We start from the raw sequence: 27,381 nt of genomic DNA on the forward strand, positions 1-27,381 counted from the left end.
GTAATAAAATGTCAATTTTATTAAAACTTCACATGGTTAAGTAAATTTGTTTTTCTTAAAGCCCATTTTATTGTATTTCTTCATCAGAGTCAGTTGGCTCAGTGAGACTGTCACTGATAAAGACATGTACAAAGTTAGCACCGCACACCTATAAACGCAGATAGCCATGACGACCTTTCCCATATGTACAACCCTTTTACACATACACACATATATTTACAGCTAATAAATAACACTTAACGCCAAAGCATTGTTAATATATAATATATAGTGAAGTCCACAAAAGCCAGAGTTCCCAGGGCCATGCACTGATTTGATTCAGATGTTCTTAAGTTTATGCACTCAAATCCAGAAAATTAATGAATTACAATAAAGGGGGATGCCAACCACGAATCACACAACATTTATTTTTAGAGAGAATTCATGCCAAACTGGCTGATATCAATCACAACATTCGTCCTACTCTGTACAACCATATTTCTCAGATGAATGGCAGACGTTATGGAACTCCGGAACAATTTCTAAGCCAACAAAACCCAATACATCTTTTGATCATTCACCTTCCAAGCTGCACTGAATAAGTAAGGTACGCAGTGCTTCATGTGTGAGTATGCATGTGTTCAGGTGCCCGCACGTGTTCACAGTTTGGATTCCCAGCAATTGCCTCTGAGATATTTGACTTCATTTTATATTAATAGATAGAAAAGCATTCTGAACGCAGAAGATCTATTTTATAAATAATTGCTCACTCACTCCTGACTAGTTGTTAAAAACAATTCTCATGACATTTCATGTGGCTGTGGCCATTGAGGATTCTTTTCATCATGCATGATGGCTTTAAGCACTGTTTATGAATATGTCCCCGTGACTTCTCCGTCTCTCTACTTGGTAAAAGTGGTCCTGGTCTAAAATGGGTAGACGTTTGAGTGCTTCAGAATTTGACTTGGAACGCATGTTCTTGTCAAAACCAGGGAAGAAAGAGTCCTACTCAAAGTATGGCTGAAGCAGGGCTGAAATAAGCCTAAAGCCGAATAGAAACCATTGGATATTAAACAACTTCACCTCGATGAATATAGTTGGGAAATCTGATGCTAAAATTATGGGATCATTTTCTTTCTCCATAGTGAAAATTATGTGTCAGCTAAGTGCAACAGGCTCATTTTAACACCTACCCAGGGAACACTGTTAAACTGTAACTTTGAGACAAAGCAAGAAAAGGAGGGAAGAGATTAAGCAATAAACTGTAAAGCCTTTTAAGACTTAATTGTTCTAAATTTTATATCTCCTTTAATTTGTAACAGTTATGATGCAACTAACCACAGGAAGTGTTAAAGGTTCAGTCAACTCCGTTCTCCACTCCTCCCTCCAGTCACTGGTTCCTGGTTAACTCCTGGGCTGCATCCAATGGCAAGAGGGCAGCCATTCCAAAAAAGGCAGGTGTTTGACCGATAAGGAATAAGTCCCACTCAGGCCATAAAAAATTATTTTTTACTCAGGCTTGGAGTAAACTTTGAGAATGTATGGCTCCCAAAAATGCAGAATTCCAGCTAAAATATGAGGTTCTAATTATTTGTAGGCTATGACTAAAGTCACGACATAAAGAAGCTTTATTATTTTACCACAAGCCCAGAAAATTCTTATTTCTCTTCCAAAGGGTAAAATGCAGTCCTGTTTATATCTGCTGTGTTTTGGTTTTGGTTTTTAACTTTGCAAGATGTGCTATTTGGCCACTGTACTCCTCAAATTAAGTTAGCCACTTTTTAGTATTTGAGACTGTCTCTTAAGGTAACTAACAGGGATAGCTGGGATTAATACTCCGGAAATTTCACTTTTAACCACCCAACGCTCTGGGCGTCTCTTGTAAAAGTTATTCATTCTTCACAGAACTCATGTGCTGTTCTTCCTTCTGCAGATTCTGAGAGGGGAAAAAAAAAGAGAGAGAGAGAAAGAGAAAGGTGATTTGTTACCTGCTTCGTGTTTTACAACCCTCTCCCCTCCCCTACCACCTTCATATTTCAACTGGAAAGTCAAAACGAAAGTGAGAATAAACCAGGGAAGATGTGGAAAATGGGTCAGGGCAAGGTTGCATTTCTAGAGAAGGAAGGCACTATGTCATCTCCTTCGCCGTGTTCCAACAGACTGTCATCCTCAGAGCACTGAACCCAATGGTTGCAAGAAATGCCTGGTTTGTGTGGGTGTTTTTTTTTTTTTCTTCTGATATGAGACTTCTAAAGAGTTATATCAGAAAGAAAAACTTTGCTTGATTAACTTAATCACAGAAGGAAACTGCAAAAGGTTGCTAGTCTGGTTCATAATTACCTCCCACACAAGTTCAGATGCATTAAAAAATGCTGCCTAACCATTTGTTGTCTCAGTAATCCTATAATCGGATAAGGACTAGATCATGAGAATTTCTCAGGTAAATTCTTATAACTTATAAATAATATGACCAGAAATACCTTATAAACAGATGGAGCTATTTCCTAATTTGGGGTTTATTTTGTTTTTACATTGACATTATAGATTTAAAGTTGTGAATATTTTGGGGAGAATGTATGTGTACATGTATGTTTGTGTGTGTTTGTATGTGACATAAATTCATGTATTAAACTTCACATAGGAGTCCCTTTCTGAGAGTTAAAGCAAATGTGAAATTGCCTCAAATTTGTGATGAGGAAAAACAAAGCAACGAACCTGTTCTTAGAACAGTCTCTAGGCCAGTAACTATTCTCCGTTTCAAATTTATCTTGAGTGTCTTACATTAATGTTTGTAATCCAGATGACTCCACCTTGCCAATCAAAGTATATATGCCATAATTCCATTTTTGTAAAACAATTTAAAACATAGAAGTACTATATGTGCATAGAGAAAGCCTGAAAATATAGCAGGCATATCTCAGAGACATTGCGGCTTTGGTTCCAGACCTCTGCAATAAAGTGAGTGTCACATTAAAGGGAGTCACACGAGTGTTTTGGTTTCCCAGTGCATAGAAAATTTAACAAGCATGTCAAACCCGCTGGCGGGCCACAGGGCCCACTGGCCGCAAGTTTGGCATGCTTGCTTAGTCTATCAAGTGTGCAATAGCATTACATCTAAAAACAATGCACATACCTTATTTAAAAATGCTTTATTGCTAAAAAAATGCTAACCATCATCTGAGCCTGTTGGAAAAATAGAATCGATAGGCTTGCTTGGTGCAGGGTTGCCACAAACCTTCAATTTGTTAAAAACGCATTATCTGGGAAGCGCAATAAAGCGAGATCTGCCTGTCTATTAAAATGTTAATCGGGGGTTGTCCCTGGGTGATAGAGTCACAGTGATGTTCTTTTTGCCTCTTTTTCCTAATCTACCTATAATCCACAATTATCCATGGATGCATTATATTAAAAATAGAAATTAAAAATAATACTGATATCCCGTGTAGGTCTTTAATATGTTTTTTCTGCTTAGGCAATTCTTATTCTGTACTTTTGTCTAGAAATGTAACTGGGAGAAGACAACCCAAAAGCAATTGCTTTTTCTCTTTCCAGATAACATTGTGGCCAGCCTCTCCGGTTGCTTCTTGTGTCACTGGCTTGCAGGGTATGATCTAAGCTTTCTCCTCTTTCTCGCTGCCTCTCTCTCATTAGCACCTGGCGCCTGGCCGGGGAATGCGTGGAGGAGCGGAGCGGCACAGTGCAGGAACGCAGGAAGGGGTGGGGAAGGTCACATGCTTAGACTCCACTTAGTACTGACGCTCTGGAAAGATTCAGCCGACAGCTGCCACGTGGGTTAGCCTCCAAGGTCAGGTAGGAAAGAGCCAGGGAGCTGTTCTGAGGGGGAGAGGAGGCCGGTCTCCTACGCTCCCACTCCATTAACTCCCCATCTTTCGAGTTTTGAGATGGATGCTTGGTGGCTGCCCCTTTGGCTCTCTGTCCCTGAGCCGGCTGGCACCTAAAGCATCAGTGAAGGACTATATGTCGCTGCAGCTTATATTTCGCTCTCCTGGGAGGGGCTGCATCCACAGCCACATGACCACTAGCGTGTGCTGTATGCTCTGCACACGGGGGCATAAAGGCAGCAGGGACGCAGCACAGGGAAAAGCACAAGTGAAGATTTTGTGGCTGTTCAAGAAGTAAAATAAAATCTAAAAAAAGTGTGCCAGGGGTGAAGGTAGAGCTGGCAGAAAGAACAGGAAGAGACAGAAAAGCCCAGCCAGTGTGGCTCAGTGGTTGAGCACCGACCTATGAACCAGAAGGTCACGGTTCGGCTCCCAGGACATATACCGGGTTGCGGGCTCAATCCCCAGTGTGGAGTGTGCAGGAGGCAGCCAGCCGACAGATGTTTCTCTCTCATCATTGATATTGCTACTTCTCTCTCCCTACCTCTCTGAAATCAATTTTTTTAAAAAATTTTTTTTAAAGAGACAGATAAAAAAACAGATGGACCAGTCTGATGTGTGTACGGAAGGGCTAAAGAAGACCGCCGGACGGTCCTGATCACAAGAATCAGTGAAGGCCTGTGTTCCACATGCGGTACCCAGAGAGCGTTAGCCCATGATGCTCACCAGTTAGACTTTTTATTCAGAGACTTGTCGTGGCATTTCACAAATACCACAGATGACTTTCCTTTCTGCAGACGAGACACTTTCTCCCTGGAACAGAAGATCACCCTGTGGGGGGAAAAGGGATGTGAACGTGCCGTATGGAACAATGAAAAAGACCGTTCAGAAATCAGGGCTGTTTACATCCCACGTGACCGGCCTGATTAATTTTTTTATATTTCCAATAATTAACTGTTTACATACGGGCCATTCTGGTCAACAAGACAGCTGAATCAGAGGGTTTGTTGAGGATCTAACCCACTGTTCAGCACTGAAGACAGTTCATCAGTGCAGCTGGCATACGACACCCTGGAGCAGCCTTAAAACCACAAGGCTTTCGCCAAGGGATGATACGAGATCAGTTTCACCGCCTCTGAGTGTCTGCCTTAGGGAATTCGCAAACCAGCTTCCAACTGGCCCTGCTACAGAATGGCATGCGCTGCTCTTCCAGCCACGCCCTCCTCTATTATTATTATTATTATTATTATTATTATTGGTTATAAAAGGAAATGGCCAAAGAGAAATAACTTATCAATCCTAAGTTTTAAAGTCACATTTTTACTAACAATGTTATATTCGCACTGTAGATTGCAACAGCCCTGTACATTTCTTATAAAAGTTTTCAACCCCCCGGGGCTCTCTAGGCCATTCCTTGTATCGATATGTGTAGGGTGGGACTGGGGAGTCAGGGTGAGATTATCTTGGCATTTCATCCTTACTGAAGAGGCTGGTTCTAATCTTTGAACGTCAAAGGAACATCTCCGAGGTTCTTTCCGTGACGGCTCTGTGCTTGCAAGAAGCAGTGAGAAATGAGAAACGGAGATTCCTGACTTCTCACCTCAGCTCTCACACATGACTGTGACCAATGTGGGCTTATGTTGTCTTTTCATGAAATTCAGAAATACTGTTACTTCCCTGGTATGATAATTAGGGAACACTCCCCCCAAAATTATAGGTGTAATTATCTAGCTGATATAGTTGTATGTGTGTGTGTTGTCCAATTACAGCTGACATTCAATATTGTATTAGTTTCAGGTGTACAGCATAGTGGATAGACATTTATGCAATTTACGAAATGATTCCCCCTGAGAAGTCTAGTGCCCATCTGGCACCATACATGGTTATTACAAAATTATCTACTATACTCCCTATGCTCTACTTTACATCCCCATGACTATTTGGTAACTGCCAATTGGTACTTCTCAATCCTGTCCCCTTTTTCACCTAGCCCCCCCAAACCCCTCCCATCTATCAACCATCAGTTTGTTCTCTGCATCCATGAGTCTGTTTCTGTTTTGTTGTTTACTTTGTTTTTTAGATTCCACATATAAGTGAAATCATATGGCATTCGTTGTTCCTTATCTGACTTGTTTCACTTACTAGCTGATATCGTTTTAAAGACAAAGCTCAGTAAAGTTTCATCTGAGTGTTGAAGGCTCCAGAAACACTACCTCTAGGTAATGGCATTAGAGTGAATCTAAAGGGAGTGGAGAAAAATAAAGGTAGTTACTTCTTTTGAGTCTCTCCTGCTTTCACTCTGATCTTCTCAATGGCAAAGCCAGGGCTGCTCCACCAGTCGGACCAGCTGAAGTATGAGTCGCTATTCCATTTGAGCTTCAGCATCAGCAGTTCTCCGATGTCCACCTCCGTGTAAATGAGGAAAGAGTACGTCTTATTTGTGGAAATTTCAGGCCTGGATACAAAAATCAACATATTTGGTTAGTTCTGGGAATCAAGTGGGGTTTTTTTCTCTTTTCTTCCTCCCAAGATGTAAATAGCTTTATTGTCTGGGGGGGAGGGTATTTTAAAAATGCAAAAAATGTCCAACAAAATATTCAAGATGAATGTCAATGGCATTTAGTGTATTTCAAAAGATATCTCCATCCCTTTCATCCGTTCCAACTTTTATCCTAATAATATGAACCATTTGACACAGTTTTAAAAGAAAAAATCCATTAGCCAATTATTCAGAGACATTATTTTCATTGTTATATATTCTCTTCCAATTTGTATTGATATGTGAACATGTGTTGATTTTGTAACAATCACAATGTACATAAAATGCTCTATTCTTTCTTTGTTCACTACATATTTTACCTTCTACTTTTGCCACGTTTTATCTAGTTTTATATAATTATAGTTTTTAGAGGCTAGATTGATTTTGTTGATTTGTTAAATCACAATTCACTTAACCATGGCCTCAATGTTGGACACTACTTTGCTTCTAATCTATGCTATTATATGCACCCCTGTAATGACCATCTTTTGCCATATAGATTTTTTTTAAATTCTCTTTAATATTTCTTTTTCTAGGTGTCTTACTCCTCTTCTGTTCCTCAGACCAATGGCTCTGGCAAGGAGCAGGGCCATGGCAAACCCACATGCTGGAGGCCATGCATGCGGCTACTCACAGGGTGAAGGGGATGTTCTCACTCTCGGCCACAGTGCCATACAGAGAGATTTCGAAGGCCTGGTTGGTCTGTGTGTCACTCTCAGTTCCAGAAAAATGTATCTTTACTTGGTAATGGAAGACTGTAGGGAGAAAATAGAAACAAGTGCTGATCAGTCTTTATGGAAACATCACAGCCCCCCAAAAGCAGGCAATTCAGAGCCACAGACGGGATTTCACTAGTGATCAAGTAGGAAGTGCTCACACATGCTATCAGTGTGGCTTAAAAAGATTTCTTCATGTCTGTATGGTGTTCGTGACTAGAAAAGTCAAACCTTGATTTCTACTCTCTTTTAGAAAAGGGGGGTTGCAGTGGAGAGGGGAAATCCAGGTATATCTGAATTGCCAAGCAGTCCTAGAAAGTAGTCATCTTTGATGGGGTACTCAAGAGATTAAATCAAGTCGCCAAATTACCCATGTTGTTTTCTCCATGAACTCCACCTGTTTCTTCGCCAAGATGTCCCTAAGTTTCTATACCAGGCATATTTGGCATTTGTTACTGTGTCACTGTGACTACGTTTCTTCATGCTTCGTGGGTATGGCTGACCTCCCTACCCTGTGTTTAAGCTCTTCCAGGTCAGAGGATCATGTTCACCCTCTGTTCCCCCATCATCTAGCACAGTAGGTATATAGCAGTCTCACAATAAGACTTGTTTCGTTGAATCACCCACCAGTGAGGCCATAAAGACTATCAGTCCCTAAAGCGTCCTATGTTAGAGACAGCCTCGGAACTTGAACATCTCCTCCCTGCTCTACTCATCTCTCCGAAAAACCCTGAGAAGATGGAATGGAGGAGACGATAAGGGATAGGAGAGGTAGCAGACTAAGCTACTAAAGGTTAAAAAAAAACAGAATTTGATGTTAAGTGGAGCCCTTGCAGGCATCACCACAGACTGGAGCAGGAAAAGTCGGGGCTGCCAGAGTGCCCCAGAGACACTGGTGGAGCACTGAGTGGCACCACGCAGAATGCATGGTCTCCTCTACACCTCACACACGCTTCCTCATTCTCAAGAGCCAGGGAAATGAAGAATTTGCTCATGACTTAAAAGGCTTCCTTGAATTACAGGTGCTCCAAACCTCCGGGCCACCAAATGCACCTCTGCAGATTGTCACAAACCACCTCACAAACAGAGGCCTCTGTCACATCTATTTTCTTTAATATCATTCCTTCCCTTGGACTTCCACTGACACCACGTAAGCCAGCATTTCTGATGTTAGTGCTTCTGGCCAGGTACCTGACTATCCCCTCTCCTCTCTCCTCAGTTCCTGTAGGCCTTGCTCTAAATTCAACTGTGAACAAATTCATAATGAAATGCAAATGCCTTAGGAGGTTTGGTATATTCTCCCCTCCCAGGAATAGTTGTATTTTAAAATACAGGTGGTTTCTGCCTTCACTTAAAGCAAACTTTAGGAGCTGGCCAACTTTGTCTGTAAAGGGCCAGGTGGTAAATATTTTAGGCTCTGTAGGCCATACAGTCTCTGTCCCAACTACTCAACTCCACTATGGTGGCAGGAAAGCAGCCTTAGTCAATACAGAAACAAATGCGTGTGACTTGGTTCTAATAAAACTTTATGTACACCCTCGCCCTTCACACAGCACACGTTCATGGGAAACCTGGTGCTAAACCATTCCTAGACGACCAGCTTCTGGGTCTGGGTTTTATACATCACAGAGCAGCTCCCTCACTGTGATCTATTGAAAGTCAGCCCTCGACGCAAGGTTTTGTAAGAAAAGAAAACAAAAAAAGGAAACTTTATGTACAAAAGCAGGTGGTGACTGGATGTGGCCCATGGGCCATAGTTGGCTGACTCTGGATGGATGGTTTCAAATTAGCTCTGAGTCTTGTACTAATGGGCTGGCCCATGCTAACGGTCATGATTACAGAGGAGGGAGGCCAGCAGGGCTGCTGCACAGGGCAGGCAGGTTGTGCACAGGACCTTCCTGGCAACGGGAATTCAGAGCTTCAGAAAAGTGGATCCATGCAACTCCCTCTCTACCAACAAACACAAGTTGGGCTCAATGTGTAGTAATATCATTTTATCATCTCTGTTGCAATGAACAGCATCAGTACGTGTGACGCAATGAGCATGAGCATGACAAAAAAATGGGATCAAATTGATTTTCCTGTTTATAGCGGTCTCGAGCTTACCTTTGTAAGGCATCTGAGAACGAGTCTTCAGGTACATTTTGCTGCTTCTCTTGGCTCTGACCTTGTTGATCTCATAGCCCACGTTGTTGCAACGGTTCTTTCTGCAGCTCAGGCAGAGCCCTTTCTCAAAGGCTTCCTTTGAATTGCACCGGTAGGCCTTACTGGGGTTTTCCTCATTCAGCAGAGAGTCAATGAAGAGATGAATGGAGCGTTCATGGGAACACTTCACCAGCTGGTCCACATCTGGCGAAAAAGGGAAACAAAGAACATTTCAGCTCTGTAGAAGTCCTCAGTGAGTGCCTCATCTAGAATGTGTAGGTGCAGTGTTAAGAGTAAAATGACCTCAGGCCCTGGCTGGGTAGCTCAGTTGGTTGGAGCATCGTCCGGTACCCCAAAAGGCTTCGGGTTCAATTCTGGCCAGGGCACATACCTAGGATGCCGGTTCCATCCCCAGTCAGGGTGCATACAGAAGGCAACCGATCAATGTTTCTCTCACCTCTCTCCCTTCCTCTCTCTAAAAAAAATATATATATATCCTCAGGTGAAGATTTTTTTAAAAGAATAAAATGGCCTCAGGATCTAGTCCTATGATTTTTTGATTATATATGCTATTTAAGGAGGCTATTCTTGGTGGCAGCTTCTCACCTACCTCCAATAATGTCAAAGTTGCAAATTTATAGGAAGCTTTAGGCTTTACTGCTCTCTAATATTTGTATATCTAAGACACTATAAGAGATATCTAAAGTAGAAGTTTATTTCAGCCAACTTACATATCCTTCTCTTATATGTAAAGAATATAATAATCCCAAATGCTTCTAGAAAAATACTTCTAGAAATCTCATCATAAAGGCATAATTATTAAATAAATAGTATTTTGTCATAGATGCTATGTAACATTCAAGGGTTTTGTTACTACTAATGATTTTTACATTAAATGAATTCTAGAAATAATCACTGATATCATAAGAGTGTACCTATTATCATAAACTTTCATAATTATTGAAAATAGTAACATTATGCTATAAGTTTTATAATGTGCACAAAAGTCTTGAACATATTCTCTACAGGTATATCCCATTGTCCACAAAGTATACAAAGTTCCCTTAAGACAAATAATAAATTTAACACAAGCTAGCACAATTATTAAACTAAGCATTAAGCCAATATTATATTTTCTTAGAATTTTGGAATATCTGTTGTTAGAGAACGGTGATTTGTTTCTGATCTGTTCATCTCTTTAAAACCTGACAAAAGAAATGTGGACTAATTAACATGTCCCTTACTTTCCATAAAATTCAAAATAACTCTGCTGGTTCTGCAACTACATTCAAAGTATGGTAACATGTGGCCGACAACATGTTATGCTGCTATTATCAAAGGCAGTGGAGCTTCCTTGTCTGAACCTCACCTCGCTTGTCTTTGGTCCCCGCAAATGCATTACTCTGTGTAGTCCACACTTCATCAGGAACATAACTCGGTGAAAGTATATATTAAAATGACATACTTTGGGGGATGGTAGAACACTGGGTTGGTAAGAGTTAAGAACACAGCTTATGCGAAATTAACTTCTAAATCGTATTTACCTCCAAGGCCTCTCTCTGCAATCACACGGATAGCTTCCCCAATGTTACAGCCTGGTTGAAACGTGCCTCCATTCGGGTAAATGTCAACATGCCCTACTGGCTTCTGGATTCCAATACTTCGGCCAGGTGACCCTCTGGTGAATGTGTGTAAGACGTCTACAAAATCCGCATCATCGGGAGACAGGCGACTTGGAGCTTCTGCGTATTCAAAGTTTGGTCCAGCTGGATCTAGGCCTTGATGGGGGAGGGGGGTGAAAAGGCCTCAAGATTTAAAAATTCCTATTGTTTTTAGTCTCCATCAGTACCACCCTAGCATTCTATTGCTCACCATTTGAATATAATTGGCAGCCCCATGAATTCTTTTTTTATTATTATTGTTTAAAGTATTACATATGTCTCCTGTTTCCTCCATTGACCCCTCCCCGGCCACTCCCACCCCCCAGGAGAAGCCCCCACCGCCCCAGTGTCCATGCCATTGGTTACGCTAATATGCACGTGTACAAGTCCTGTGGTTGATTCCTATAGATTCTTATTAGGAACTTTCAATTACTGAGAATCAGAAAAGTAGACTTAGCTCCTTCAAAAATGAAATTTCTGGGGAATTTTAAGCTTTACTGCTCTCTTATATTTGTGAGTATGAATTAGTAATTTTCACTCAGGATAACTTGATTTCCTTCATTTTCCCAGTACTTTTATGAGAGGTGGCATATGGGCAACACACTCCCAAAGCCCGGGGCAAAGGGAGGAGGGACCCCGTGGGCTCTCTGTGCTTAACTCTGCTCTATTTCCCTTCTGCCAGTGGATGGTCTGCCCATGAGAGTAAGGGCCTATCTAACCAGGAGCGCTCCCATGAGATAATCAAGTGGTTGGGGATACCCAGAAGAACACATTTGACAAACATTCCATTCCCTTTCAGAATGACAGGCATCTCAACTCTTTTGTTATAAGATGAAAGGCACTGCTTTCTTACCCGTAATTCTGTTGACCTTCTTATTGGTCAGACTTCCTGCAACGCCAGCAGCGTGGGCCCCCAGGCTGTACCCCAAGAGATGGACATTATCCAGAGGGTAGTTAAATTCCTCCTTTGGAAAAGAGAAAGAAAAAAGGGTTCTTACAGTTCTTTGCAAAAGATCAAAGCTAAAAGAAAAAGAAATATAAATATTGTTTTTAAAATATAGGCAATACTGAAAACTAATTCTACTTATTTTAATTTTGTGTTACAGATAAGAAAGACATATGCTAGTGTTGAGTTTTTCTCTTTCCTTAACAACATATTTGAATTAGAAAGTTTTCCAATACATCTGAAATTAAAATGTATGGGAATTTCCATATATCTGAAAATATATGTATGCATGTATATGCATGTTTAGAGTTATATATAGATATGTATATCTGAATGATACACATATGTATACATATAAATACACAAATACGCAAATTTAACTATAGCCCAATATTTCCTACTCTAAATATCCTGCATCACTTTATTCTTTAAGGTCAGCCAAGCAATGGCTAAAAATCAGAAAATATTAAAGAGGAAGGAACCACAGACATATATGGTCCAGCCTCCTCATTCAACAGATGAGAAGTCTGAAGTCCATCAGATTTGCCCAAGTTCACTCTCCTGGTTAGCAAAAGAGTCAATGTCAACTTTTCAATGGTCAGTCCAATAAACACTGTTTATGGTTTACCTCTAAGCAGCTGAGTTAAGTAATTTGGCCCTGTTCTTTCAATCCCAAGAAACTTTCCAAGGGAGTTTTTAGAGGATGGCCTCACAGAGTTGTGTGGCTAAAACTGGAAGCTAAGTTGAACTCCTGGCCCTGATCACCTCACATCCTACAGATTGTCCCTGCCACATTCTTCCTAGCTCACTTCCATCACTCCCCTAACCCTCAACAAAAGTCTGGACCCCTAATCCATGCTAAGGAATAAGTACTATTAATGTTTTCATCAAGTAGATCAGCATCCCAACAGGCCAAAGCCAGAATAAAATGTCATATGCCAGCTGATAGGGAAGGAAGGGCCCGAACATGACACCTTCCCTAGGCCCAGAAGTAATAAGCTTTTCTCTGTTCTACCCACTTAGTTCTTGGTCTCAGCAAATCTATTCACTATGAAAATATCAAAGGGCAGAGCAGGGCAGGACTACGTCTTGGCTTTATAGTTTTATCATTCTAATCATAATGCTGCTTTTGGATTTAAAAAAAAAAAAATAGCCCTAACTGGTTTGGCTCAGTGGATAGAGCATCGGCCTGTGGACTCAAGGGTCCCAGGTTCAATTCCGGTCAAGGGCATGTACCTTGGTTGCAGGCACATACCCAGTAAGGGGTGCGCAGGAGGCAGCTGATTGATGTTTCTCTCTCATTGATATTTCTAACTCTCTATCCCTCTCCCTTCCTCTCTGTAAAAAAATCAATAAAATATATTTTTAAAAATAAATAAATAATGCCAATGCCCATCTAGTGCTGAGATTTGAATTGCCCCAGAAAATACCTATAACTGAGTGAAAAGGAACAAAGACCAGCCATTTGTCCAGCTCTAGCCAAGAGATCTGTGTTGGGCACACGGCTTCTTCCCCGAGTCTTACCGCCATCCAGTTGATAAACGTGGCCACATCCTTCCCCACCAGCTTGGTGTAGCCCGCAGACACTGGGTAGTGCTGCTGGGCCCGCCACAGCCAGTCCACCACGATGACGTTGGAGTCCGGCTCCCTCTTGTACAGGGCAGCCACGAGTTTGGGCACCCAGCTCTCATACATTCCTGTCACCTGAAGAGGATGATACAAGCTTCTTAGAATACCCACCTACAACCTGTCACAGAGGTCAGCCAATTACAGCTACATTAAGTGGGAAAAAACAAACCCACGAGGAAGCCCATAGGTTCAGACAGAAGAATCAAACCACACAAATGCTCAGGGATGACAGACTGCAGCTTAGCAGGCCTTCAACTTTAAAAGCACGTTTCATGGCCCTAGCTGGTTTGGCTCAGTGCTCAGCCTGTGGAGTGAAAGGTCCTGGGTTCGATTCCAGTCAAGGGCACATGCCTGGGTTGCAAGCTTCATCCCCAGTGTGGGGCGTGCAGGAGGCAGCCCATCAATGATTCTCTCTCATCATTGATGTTTCTATCTCTCTCTCCCTCTCCCTTCCTCTCTGAAATCAATAAAGAATATATTTATAAAAAAAGATGCCCTGACTGGTTTGGCTCAGTGGATAGAGCGTCGGCCTGCAGACTGAAGGGTCCCAGGTTCAATTCCAGTCAAGGGCATGTACCTTGGTTGCAGGCACATCCCCAGTAGAGGGTGTGCAGGAGGCAGCTGATTGGTGTTTCTCTCTCATCAATGTTTCTAGCTCTCTATCCCTCTCCCTTCCTCTCTTTAAAAAAAAACAATAAAATATATTTTAAAAAATAAAGAAAAGAAAAGCACATTTTATGAATTCAGTAAAATATCAATAATTTAAAGTATTAAAAGAAAAGTCAATCTGAACAAGTTTAAATTCTGCACAATTACAAACTATATTTGAAAAATCAGTTTTAATACTATCAATCAGGCTAATAAATGTTTCTGAACAGAATTATTTTGGTGGATAAAGGTGCACTTTTTTTCTTATAAAGAGTCACATACACATTTGATTTGCTAATGAAAAAAAAAATAGTTTTAAGCATGCTAACGTCTCCTAATAGAAGGCAAGTTTGCTTAGCGATCTCTTTCTTAATAACTAAGAAAATGATCAACTTCAGGGCAGACATTTTCACAAGTCCCTTAAATTCTTCCTTATTAGCATAGAAATCAATGAGGTTTAATGGTCACATTTCCCTACTTATTAGATTGGTCCTTTGGGGACCAATCTGTAATTCTTTACTTCTTGTTAATAAAGGCCTCAAAATTCCAAGTCAAAAGAATTATGGGGTCCTCAAATTAACTCTATTTATGTAAATTTTTAATTTATGTTTTCAGAAAGAAGATGTTGGACACCTGTGGAAAGATGCACACTTTGAAACACTTAAAAACTGCAGGTTAGAAAACTGCACACCATCCTGCCATAAACTTGTACACAGCAACAACCTGATTTAAATCCCCAAATCTACCCACCCTTACAAGATCTGAGAGCAGATCATATTTTCACGGTTAGCCACCATGTCCTCAACAAAGGAGATTCTGAAATCTATGGGCAAGGCAGCTTTTCGGGGCAGACCTGTAACACCTTTAACCTTCTAAGATTAATTCTAATAGAAAAAAATTTCCAAACCAAGGGACTTCATTTGGAATTTTGATTTACAGCAAGGGTTCTTTCAGATTTACACTTCCACTTTGTCTCGTCGATTTTCTAGACTAAGCTCTCTAAAGGTGGTCGCTTGCCTCACTCCTGACACTAACAAGCTGCACCATTTTTTACCCCATTGCTGTGCTCTGCGGTACTAAAAAGCAGGCCGGAGAATGAGATCTTGGCTCCAACCCCAGCTCTGCCACTCACTAACTACAGCTATGAACAATGTGGGCACTGTTCACTGGGCCACCTACAGAACAAAGGCGTCAGACTCAGGTGGTCTCGAGGTTACCCTCCACCTCATCAGTCTCTCCTTGGGACCATTCTGGTTCCCAATCTGCTTGCAGGGATAAAACCCCAACTCGATGGCTATTTTAAGCATGAAGAGAAAACAAAGAAGAAAAAGTACAAAAGTGATGTTCGCCCATTAGGAACTTCATTAAATCTCCTTTGAACAAGTCTCAGAGCCTGTGCTTCAAGTCCTGGTGCAGCCTGGATGTTCGAGGGAACCAGCCGGAACACCCACTTTGCCCAAAACTCTGAGAAACTGGTCCTGCCCCCTTTCTCCTCTATTGGGGATTAGGGGCCACCCTGTGCAGCCGTCTCTCAAGGGAGGAGGATGTCGTTTCTTCAGAAAACAATGTTACCCACTCCTCCTTTCAGCCAGGGGTAAGGACCTCCTACATCACAGTGAGAGCCCTGTGAAACCCAAGCAGGTGGCAAAACTCCAGCACAGCTGTATCTGAACCGCCTTCTGAGCTGTGCCCTGCGCACACCGCACGCTAAGCATTCCTCTGGGTTTCTCATGACAAAGCCCCAGAACCTCCGCACTGCCCTCCGTCCTCAGCCCTTGGCTGCTGAGCCGTCTACTTCAGACAAGGCAGGGAAATCTTGTTTGAACAAGGGCCCTATTATAAGTTTTTCTCTGCTATCGATGTTTCCAAATGAGGCAGCCTGTCAAAGAGCAAGGAACCCAACTTACTCCTACGGTGACTGGTACTTGTCTTAACTGCCTATTAACTAACCTAGTCCTTCCTTTTTTAATTCAACCTAAATACTGTCACTAACCTAAACGGGTGGGAAATCCAAGTGAGAACCCACCTTCTGCAGTCTGGAAAGGTTTTTCTAGGTTCTTCTTCTGAGGTTCCTTACACCAGTACCAATTTTTTTAATTTTTTTATTATCAGATGCACAACTGAACCGAAACCCTCCTGGCCACCGGCATCAGGGAGTCCACCTGAACCAGCCAGGGAGTTCACTGAGATAAGCCGAGGTCAAACCCAGCGTGGCTGGATTGTGCAGACCAGCCAGCTCTGCGCAGTGAAACTCAGTCCCCCGGCCAGCGGCCAAGCCCCGGAGCCCACGCTCTCAAAATGTCAGGACCGTGATGAGGAGAACATAAATGGGCTTCATGGACAGTAGGACCAGTGATGAAACTGGTACCATCCACTGATGCTGGGTTAGTTGTGTCATCTTAACATGAGAAAAATACATGTTTTTTTAAAATTCCTAACTTTTAGCAATTGTCCTTTACTGTCGATAACGGTTGGGACTAGAAGTATGTCAATCATTATAATTTAGTACCTATTACCATATTTGCAAGCTCTGACATAATGGAAAGATGCTCTCTCTTTAACCATCCACTTTATTTAAGTCCTTTTTAATAAACAATGAACGCTGCTCACTAGGGATTTAAAATATTAAAAACCAACTGAAGTACTTAAGTAAGAGCTGCACCACATAGAGTGGCTATCTGGCCTATTTAGAGAGAACTAGTTTATTCATATTTTTAAAAGTAAATATAATAGTCATCTTGTATGACAGTTCCCTGCTAGCCTACTTTCATCTCTACAAAAAGCTCCCTAAAGTTTATAATTGGAGAATGTTGGAAGTGGAAGGATGCCTAGTCCAACCTCTTTGTTTTACGGATTTATAAGCTGAGTCCCAGAGATGAGAAGTGGCTTGATCCACATCACAGAGCTGGAGAACGGCAAAACCAGGAGTGGAACAAACACCCCCTCACTCCACTCCAGCCCTCTCCTCACTCTCACAGGCTGTCTTCCTTAGGAAAGAACCTTTGGGGATGCGTTGGACAAATCAGGATCATGCCAGGTTTCCACCGGCTCCCAAAAATGATAACCTACATTCTGCTCTGTAGTTGAGCAAAGCCTCATTTTCCACATAATAGGAAGGCTGGTTCCAGGGCCCCAACTAGGTACCAAGGGAAAATGCAGGTCAGTACTGTCTGGGGGAAGTACTCAGGAACCTGTCACTTTAGAGTCCATAATCCCCAGCCTGGCCCAGAACTGCCTTTAAGAGATAGCATCTCTCCAGGTTTAAAGCAAAGCCATCGGGAAGCAAGTAGAGGTATGGGGCGTGGAGACCCATCATTGGGTTCCCAACAACTAGGGCAGGATGGTCAGGACACAAGGCCACCCCAAACCCCTCCTTCCTGCAGAGCCTCTCTTACCGTCCAGCCATGGATCACCACGAAGGTTTTGCTGCTGTGGTTGAAGTGGCAGTTAGCCACAGACTCTGTCACTCCGGGAATGATGTGGCAAGTGTCCTCAGCTGTGTCTTCAGGGGTCCTTAGAGCAAATTTACTTTCAATGTCTGTAAAATCTCTTTCTCCTATAATATGTGAAAAGAAAAAATTGGATATGAAGCTCATTGGAGGGCTGTGTTTTTTTATTTGATGAAATGGTCAGTATGTCTAAGGTTCACAAGCAGCCAGCACCAATACCATTTGTGTTTCTAAAGTTTTTAAAAAAATGAATGTGGTTTGCAAGAGAATGACTGATTCTCTAGTGGTGATCAAAGCTGACAGAGACGGTCTTCAAATAACTGTGAATTAAACAATATGGATCTCTCCTATATCTTCCATCCTCTCCTTCAGTCAGGGAGTGTGTGTGTGTGTGTGTGTGTGTGTGTGTGTGTGTGTCTGACTACTATTAGAAATTCCTTAGTTAATTCAATCTTCTCTCAAAATATAAATTGGCCAAGGTCATGCTGCTTATAATAGTGGGAGAGAGAATGGGGACCAGAACGCAGGTCTCTGGGTTCCAGTTCAAAGTTCATTCTCTTAGAGAACATTAGTTCGTGGCTCTCTCGTTGTCTAGTTCCACGCATATCATATATCTCTGATCCCATAATAGTATACAATAAAGCTTGTTTGCGGGAAGATTGTTTCCTTTTCAACAGCATGGTTTTTTAAATATTAGCAAAAAGAAAAGTTGGCGACTCGAGGAAGCTTTGGTGTGGAATGGGTTCCACCCCTGTGGCAGAACACATCAGTTCAAGATATTTTTAAAAGTAATTTAGTGGGTTGTTCATAAATACCTGAGCCATTGTTAACTCTTTCCCCAAATATTTATTTTCCCACTTATGCCTTTAATCTTCCATAAAGTCAAAGCTTAAAAAACTACTGTAAAGCTGGTTTGGGAGAGAATCCACTTTGGTTCTTCATAATTAATCCCAAAATGAGTAAGGAGAGAAAGAGAACTTTAGCCTATTTCTCTCTGGACAATAAATCTAAATGTTGATAAATCTTCACAGGGTATTTGTAAACAGTACATATCACGTCACAGTGAACACTTGAAGTAAACACTGTGGCAGATAAAATCAGACTGATTTACAAAGCAAACACAGAGGGAAGTTATATTAGGGGAAAATATATTTTTAAATATAAAAATATAACTATTATTACTATTTTGTTGCTAAAATAGTAATTTCTTATCAAGGGAAAAATAATCTGTCTATTCACTTTAAGAAGGTAATAACTTATAGATTTCAGATTTCACTATTTAAAACTTTCAGGAGATACATAACTGAGATTTAGAAATACTTCTAATTTCTTAATTCACATTTATTCTTTTCACAACTCAAAAGCTGAAAATCTGTCATTTTAAATAACATTGCAAAAGTGAGGCCAAAAATAAGAATGATATTGTACATGGAAAGACAAACATTCAAACCAAAATTATCATCGATTTATTTGAGGACTGGCCAATATTTTCCTTTTTATTTTTCTTAATAATTTTCATAGTTATTTTTCAAAATTCCTAAAACAATATTGTGGTTACTTCTTACTAAGTATTCATTATTGTAGGGAGCAGTTATAGGGTTAAGCCTCAGACTGACCTGTGGCAGGGCCACAAACAAGTCCCAGCTTGGAGGGCAGAGCCCTCCGAGCATAATTAAGCTTGACCTTACAGCCCTCCCTAGTTCCTCCCTAGGTAGCTAATGGGCTGTGGGAGGTGCGGCAAGTGCTGCCAAAATAAGGTGAAACTCGCAAGAACGTTGTAAACATGTTGACCACTTCCCTTGTTTTGCTTTGTGTACTCTGACTATAAAATAAAGCTTCGGCTTGCAGGCTGTGTCTCTCTGTGTCCTCATCCAGGCACAAGAGATCCATATAGCCCCAGCTGTATTCTCTTGTCTGTCTTCTTTAATCCTTCACCGCTGGCCATGCTGGACGCAGTTCATGTGGCGCCCAACATGGGCCCTGAGGCCTGGGTACGGGAAACTACAATTGCAAGGTGAAAGGACGCTCCAGTAAAGCGCGCACACAAAGCAAAAAGTAAGGTAAGGAGCGGAGTTTAGTAGTAGCTGGGTGTAAAACGTGGGAAATTCAGAATCTCAGGAAAGGGATCTCTAAAACAATGCTCAAAGAAGCATAGTCAAATTCTTAAATTTAAATTGTGTCTAAGGACTGTACCAGTAAAGCAAAAAATAGAAGTCCTAATAGCAATGCTTAAAGGTAAACCAGGACATTTCGCTAAAGACTGTAATGCTAGAATTGGAAGTCAAAAGGCTACAGGGAGTGGAAACAAGTAGCCTGGACTATATCCAAGATGCAGGAGAGGAAAGCATTGGGCAAATGAATGCCATTCCAAGGCTGATGTCACTGATAATCCAATGCCATCTAGGCAAGGAAACTTCAAACGGGGCCAGCTGTCTTCTTTAATCTTTCACTGCCCCTCCTCAGGTTCACCCCTGGCCGTGTTGGACGCAGTTCAATTATATGTAACAAGGTGGTCACACACACACACACACACACACACACACACACACACACACACACCAATCTCTAGAATCTAAACACTCTTAAGATAATTTCTTCAAATAAGAGACTGATATTTAAAGCTCTTTTTTTCATTTCATATAGTAAAATTGCACTTGGAATGCACTCATCCATCAAGAGTGCACCCTGCTTTTCATCTTATTTGAAGCTATAGGTCTTCCTTTTGCTTCCTAACCAAGGAAGCACTCTGGTGGCCTTATTATTTATCTGACAGTGGGAAAAACATATTGCAGATTTTTAATCTGCTTCTGTATTCAATGTGCAAGAAATTTTTATTGTTAGAAAATACTTTAGAAAATTTAAAACTAAACTAGTGTCCCTCTCCCACATCTCTCCACATCAAATAACTCTTGCCTCCTCTCTACCAGTCTTATTGTAACATGTTCAATTAGCAGAATTTTTAAAGCAGGAATAATCTGAACAACCTGGCAGATAGATCTCACCCACTACCTATTTGACAAATTGATATTTAAGACTGTGCCTTGCACAACTCCAGAAGACAACACTAGCTTTTAGTCCATTTTCCCCTAGATTATGCAACATGGTGGTCCTGGTGTTGCTGGTGATTTTGAAATGATTAAAAATATTCTTTGTAATTACTAAGGCTGGTTGTGTACATTTACACACACACACACACACACACACACACACACACACAATCTATTCAATCCATAGATCCTGTATCAGATTATCTGTATAGTTCATGGGGAGCTCCAACTCCCCACAACCAAGATCTCCTGTTGGGTACATAGCTTGCAAAGAAAAATAATAGTAAATTCATACATTCTCAAGCAAATTTGTATTTGGAGACTCTTATTTCACTTTGCAAGGAAAGTATTTTTCATTTTAAGTTACAGAAAACATAGGAAGCCTTTGACAGGAAAATACTACCACTCTATAGGCTATGTGATGTTTTTAATGCAATGGATGAAATCATAGATGTCAGTTTTACCTTCTCTCTGATCTGATAGGAATTTTTATACTATAGGTGTTTGTGGGCCCCTCACGGATGTCTCGGCCTCCTAAAGACGAGTGTGTTTTACAAACCCCTATCAGCCCTCACAGAACTGACTTGGGCCGCGTAGAGATGGGGAGAAAGATGGATCCTGATTGCGAGCTTTCAGTGTGTGCTTTACACATTGGGAGTGTGCCTGGCTGGCAGATGAACTGATACGGCTTCCTTTTATTAAGGAAATTACTGTTTCCATACATGGAAATATTAGTCACTCTGCACTTATTCTTTGAAGGGGATAAGGATCTTTTACCGGGTCCCTTTGGAAATTAAAGCCATCTAGAATAATAAAAGCCGGGGGGGGGGCACCTAAGGTGTATTTCTTTATAAGAACCTCTATCCTGAATTTAGCTTATCATACCAGCACGACCATGCCACCCTGGCCCCATCAGACATGTCCTTATTAAGCACTAAGGGGAAATTTGGGGGTGCCAAGCAAATTGCATGCTAAGGCATTTCATGACTATGTAATCTTTATTCCTAAACTCCTAAATAGATAGCTAAAAACCTAAGTGTGTGCATAAAGACAAGGAAGTTATCTTAATGCGGATAATAACTCACAGAGATAAAATTAGATTGATAAGTCAAAGCACTTTAAGGATAAATTTAGAAAAGATACATTTTTGTTGCTAGAAAAGGAAAAGCATGAAGCATCCCAGTAAAGATATTCCAAAGGCAGCTCACAGTTATCAGATGAAGTTGATTGACATTTATAAGAAGACTTGAGGTATAAGAGCTCAATTATAATGCAACTCTCTTTGAAGTTTCTACTTTCTCTCCCTTCCCCTCCCCTCTCTCCCTCCTAAAAGCCCTCATCAGTCATTCCTCTGCTCTCTGAGACTGATGGTCGCAATCACTGACTCAGGCAGCTTCTGCAGAGTGCCAAGAAACAAGTTAAATTAATGAAAATAAAATAAAATAAAAAACAAGTTTTATGAGGGGGAGAAAATCAATATTGTTATCTAAAATGGATAGTGAACTGTATAGCCCAACTTCTCCTCCGGAAATAAAGCAAGAAAGGAGGACTGAGCTAAAAATACACTGCCTGAAAGTGACAATGTTCCTTTGTACCTCCTCCCCTAACTCAGTACAGCTATTCCCCCATCAATCCCGCGCCGAGCTCAGCTCCATTGCAGGTGGTATCTGCTATTTTGCTGTCATCGCCCAGCATGTTTAATTCAGATGTTAGCCTGGAAGTTCACTGTGACCAGTCAAATGGAACTTCGGCTGCTGAGCACTGACCCATATGCTCATCTTCTAGTTCTTACGGTTTCCTGACGAGGCCACGCAGAGCTCGGGTGGCTCCAAGAACAAGGAAACTGAGGGCCGTGCTTCCTATCCTCGTGTTCTTCTTAGAATAAACTCGAGATGAGGAGTAAGCTCAGAGCCCGAGGAGGTACTGCTCACCTTTCCCTCACACCTGTATCTGTCTTCTCTGAAACCCTTACTGTCTCAGATGAACTCTTTTGGAGGAGAAAAGGGGGTGGGGGAAGTTGCTGGCTAAGAGAAGCCTAATATAAAGGGGGGTGGGGAGGGGTGAGCCTGAGAGGGATTAATTTCAAGTCTACTTAAAGATGGCTCCTCCATGCATTTACAGCCAGTACAAGCGTGCTGGTTAAAATCCAATTTAATTCGTTCATCACCTAAATGTCCATTGAAATCAAAGAGTAAGAATTACAGGGGCCTAAGAAAGATTTGAGTCTGGCCCAAGCTCCTCTTTTGGAGTTGAGGAAGATAAACCCCAAGAGGGGACACGGACCAGCCCGGGAATTTGGGTCCTGGACCTCTCAGGGGGCCTGGCAGGAACGGACACTCCGGAGGACACGTCTCTGTGTGTGTGTTGCGGTAGAAGTAACACTACCCTATGGTGGGCTTTCTAAAATAAGAATGCGGAGTTTGTTCCTACCTCCTTCTTGGATGGTGCCAACCCCTCAAGGGGAACGTGCCGCCGCAGGAGATGTCCAGCTTTAAGGGAATCTGCATTGTTCTTAACCTAACAAGCAGGTCCTTCCACACCATTCCGCACCGAAAGAAACTCACAAAGTCAGGGACGAACCCGACTATAACTTGAACCACTGCGCACGGGCCACCCGAGAGGGCGTCCACGCGACGCCACCAGAGCTTCAGTTCCGCCGGAGAAGAGAACAGAACACGCTGCCTCCTTTTAGGATTTGCTGCACTTGCTTTTTTTTTCTTTTCTTTCTGTATTTTATCATTTAAGAAAAAACACAGCAGCAAGTTCTGTGTTGACTTCACTAAGACCAACTAGTCCATCCTTTGAGCAGGCAGGCTGCCTCTATTGCGGGCAGGTCTCTGGTGGAGCGCGGGTTCCTCCCACCCCCACCCCACCCTACCCCACCCCACCCCACCCCACCCCGTCCGCAAGAAAGAAATTCGCATCTGGCCTGCAGCGCCTTAAGCTCCCGGGCAGTGACTAGGGGTCAACCTCGGCCGCCTCCCGGCGGCGCCAAAAGTGGGGCTCAGCTAAGAAGACAGTGAGGAGAACCACTGAAAACCTGGCAGCCCCCAAGTCCCCGTTTTCAGGGGAATCACCCCTTTTCTGGATGTGTTGGGCGCTATGAAAAGCCGAGCGTACAAGAGCCGCCGCTGGAGGAGTTCCCTGCGCCCGAGGGAAAGCAAGATGCGGCGTCCCCAGGCCTCCGCGCCTCGCATCTCCGGTCCCCCACGCCCACCTCGGCGCAGAGTGAGTGTCCTGCGCTTCTGGGGTGCAGAGCACCATCCCCCCGCCTCGGGCCAGCTTCTCCAAAGGGGCCGCGCTCTGCCGGCGCTCCCACGGGCGGGGGCTGAGCCGCAGCCGAGGCCACGCCAGGGTCACCTTGGCCCGCGCGCCTTTCATTCCAGGGCCCCCGCCTCCCGAGCGGGGATGTGACTGCTGGTCACTGCCACCCGAGCCCTTCCTCCCGCCTCCCTCGTCCCGCCTCTCACACTCTCCTGTCCTTTCCGGCTGCGCCGGGCGCCCGGGAATCGGCCCCAACGGGAGCGGAGGGGACAGCGCGGGAACCGGCAGGGCGGGAACTGCGAGCCGCCCCAGCAAGATCGGAAGGAGAACTCCCTTCCCGCCGCTCCCGGATTCCGCCCCGAGGACTTCTCCGAGCAGCGCTCGGGCTAAGAGAGTCCTGGGTGCGCATCCGCATCCCCATCCGCCCTCCTCCTTCCCATCCTCCCGAGCGTGGAGGTGGCCCCGGAGCCGAGTCTGCAGGTGGAGGGGCGTCTGCGCGCAAAACTTACTGTCGGCGGCCACCCCTCCGCGGGAGGCGGTCAGACTCTGGAGCCAGACGCCCAGAGCCACCAGGAGCAGCGCTTTGCTCTCCATCTGAGTTCCTTCCTCCGCAGGAACTACTGGGCACGGGCGGGGGAGGACAGACTGATGGACCCGGAGCCGGAGGCGGGAGGCGGCTGGAGGAGCTTCGGTTCTGAGCGGGTCAAGTCGCCTTTCGAAGGGCAGGGCCAGGCAGCTAGAAGTGGCAGGTTTCCTCGGAGGAAGAGGAATCGAGTCTGACACTGTTTCCACTCCACGGCTGCTTAAGTGACAGGAAATATGCAAATAAACCTCATCACCTATTGGCTATAAAATCATAAGTTGGGGGGAGGGCCCAAAATTCACTTCCAAATGTTTGAGCAAACTGTGATGAAGATCAACCCTGCCAGCGAGAAGAGGGTGAAAGAGCAGAAGGGATTTGTGAATTCCCGATTGGCTTTTCCTAAGGGATCTGGCTCTCCGGGGGGCCCCCTGCGCAAGCCCCACGCACAGGTTTCTGTGGATTTATGTTAAATGCTCCACCATCACCGGTTTTCCAAGGAGGGGAAGTTAAGCTGTTAAGCTACATTTGGTCCAAACTTAACCCCACTCCTCTTTTGATGGATCCTGTTTGTAACTCGCAGGGTTTATTTCCCAAAAAAAATTCTCCTGGACGATGTCAATTTAGGGAACCATAAACACACAGTGTTCTGTGGCTTGTGCTCGAACAATCTGGCATTTTAATATTGGCAAAACGTATTAGCTGATGTGGTGAAGGACAGCCCTCTTACTGTAACTACTTTCTCCTTTTTCCCTCGTGCAAATTATACCCAAACTCATCAAAGAATGCAAGCATAACATTTTATCCTCAGAGGCAGAATATCAAAGTCAAAAACTCTAAAGCTACTATTGTTATGCAAAGTGAAGAAGCCAGTCACAAAAGACAGATGTTGTAAAATACCCACAAATAGGCAACTCTTCTAGACAGAAAGTAGATCAGTGGTTGCCTGGAGCTGGGGAATAGGGAAGGGGAGTTTGGAGAAGTTTTGGGGGGATAGTGATGAAAATGTTTTAAGTTACATTACTGTGATGGTTGTACAACTTGGTAAATACACTAAAAAAATTGACTTGCACACTTCAAATCATTGAACTTTATGGTAGGTAAATTATATCTTAATAAGGCTATTAGCAAAGATGTATTGAGATATGCAGTTAAAATAATAAGAATAATGAAAAATAAATAAAAGCAAAAAAATTATAAGAATAATGAAATCACATTGGAAATTATATTTTTTTGTCAAAGTGCCCAGAATGCTATCAAATATCTTTTGAAGTGTAAAGGACTTGCATTAACCAGAAAGGAAAATTACCTCCACTCTCCACTTTATATCTGAGAAATAGTCTCAAAAATCAAAACCTCTAATTCACTATCTTATATTGGATTCTCTCTCTCTCTCTCTCTCTCTCTCTCTCTCACACACACACACACACACACACACACACACACACACACACAATCTACCTTTGTATGTTAAGAGGATAAAAGGCCATATTATTTAAACTAGGCTCATATTTAAAGTTTATCTCAAAAATGAAATACACCTGATACTGCCCAAATTATTCAAAGTGTGCTATCCTGAAGACTAGGTTTCTATTTTTAAGTTGATACATTAAGTGGCACAACACAATATATTGTCTTGTATTGAGATGATTAAACAATATATTGTACGCATTCATTCTATCCTGCAAAGTATGTGGAGGATTTTGAAACCTGCCAAAAATTAAATCCTTTAGAAGAATTTTAGACGTAAAGAACAACCGTGCAAAGGGATAAATAACTGTGATGTGGCCGTCCTCCAAAAGTTATATAGTAAATTTGAATTTTAAAAAATGACATGAGATTAGTACAACTGTATTGCATGTACTCGGCATAAATGACATATAAACAGAAGTGCAAATGCCTGCTATCTTATATAGAATATTCATGCAGCCTATTTCCACACACAATTTTTTAATCATTTGCTAATACAACCAAACCAATCTGTTCAATCTTCTGTGCCTTTCAGAGAACTACAAGAAGATTGCTAAAGGGAAGTCTGATGCTTATGATAGTGTTTAAAGTGATTTTCCAGGTTAACAGATAACAAAATTAAAGATCTTGAGAAATTCTTTTTTTGAATATGAAACTGGTTTTGGAGTGGCCTGTAGTGTTACATCCTATGTCCGTTAAGGTTGCAGAGATTTCCAAGAAAAATTAACTCAGTAGCTCAGCTTGCTAGGAAAGCGACAGGTTGGCTCTCATCCCGAGACCTGCGGTGGGCGGGTGGGTGTGGCGGCAGCGCGCTCTCCCGATTGGCTCCCTCTGGGTGACCAGGTGCCAGAGCTCTAGTACTGAGGCTGCTCATATGACCCCCACGCTCCCGCTGCCAGGGCGGTAGCCAGGCGCCTCCACCAAACCGCAGCCAGGTTATTTGATCCCCTGTAGCGTGCGGCTCCACGTTTTCCGGAATTGACTTTTCCCTTGTAACAGACTTAAAAAGCTTCAGATTAAAAGAAGCTAAGCTTCTCATAAACGTTTAACAAACCAGTACACACGACAGGACACTTGCTCCTGGTATAAGTAAAAAGTTAAATGGTCATACCTAAAGAAACGACCAAAAAATCCAGAACTCCACATGTAGGGAAACTGTATCCATCAATCAATCTATCTATCTATTATTTAGATAGTGGACCTGCTATTTGCACACACTGGGCACTTTTCCTACCTTTTTGCATTTAGTCATTACAAAAACATCCCAAATTTAGTAATATTAAGGTTGTACAGATGAAGGTAGATAAAGTGCAAGGAATATTAAATAGCAGTAACCACAAATCATAAAGTGTTTTCTTGTATGGTGATCCCGAGAAAGAAGGAACGTGTATTTGGTGTGTTCTGTTTTACTGTTGCTGTAATTCAAAGCAAAAACGTCTGGAAAGATGGTTTCCGTACATGCATGG

The 27,381-nt window shown here is 42.6% G+C and overlaps 1 protein-coding gene across 2 annotated transcripts; it reads right to left on the reverse strand.

The window, feature by feature from the left end:
* LPL (lipoprotein lipase) lies at window positions 1-24,640 on the reverse strand (the record flags this gene model as incomplete). 2 transcript variants are annotated; one of them, XM_081092315.1, is made up of 10 exons in its annotated part: window positions 1-1,915; window positions 4,548-4,652; window positions 6,094-6,276; window positions 6,995-7,115; window positions 9,183-9,425; window positions 10,766-10,999; window positions 11,736-11,847; window positions 13,353-13,532; window positions 17,501-17,661; window positions 24,375-24,640. In XM_081092315.1, coding segments are annotated over 10 exons (1,425 nt in total). The 2 variants fall into 2 exon arrangements, with proteins under 2 accessions (XP_080948441.1, XP_080948440.1); XM_081092314.1 differs by lacking the exon at window positions 1-1,915 and having other exon boundaries at window positions 4,544-4,652; window positions 24,375-24,459.
* Between the last annotated feature and the right edge of the window lie 2,741 nt (window positions 24,641-27,381).

Source organism: Myotis nattereri (assembly GCF_964212035.1).
Source record: "Myotis nattereri genome assembly, chromosome: 5".
In the NCBI taxonomy this organism is placed as follows: domain Eukaryota; kingdom Metazoa; phylum Chordata; class Mammalia; order Chiroptera; family Vespertilionidae; genus Myotis; species Myotis nattereri.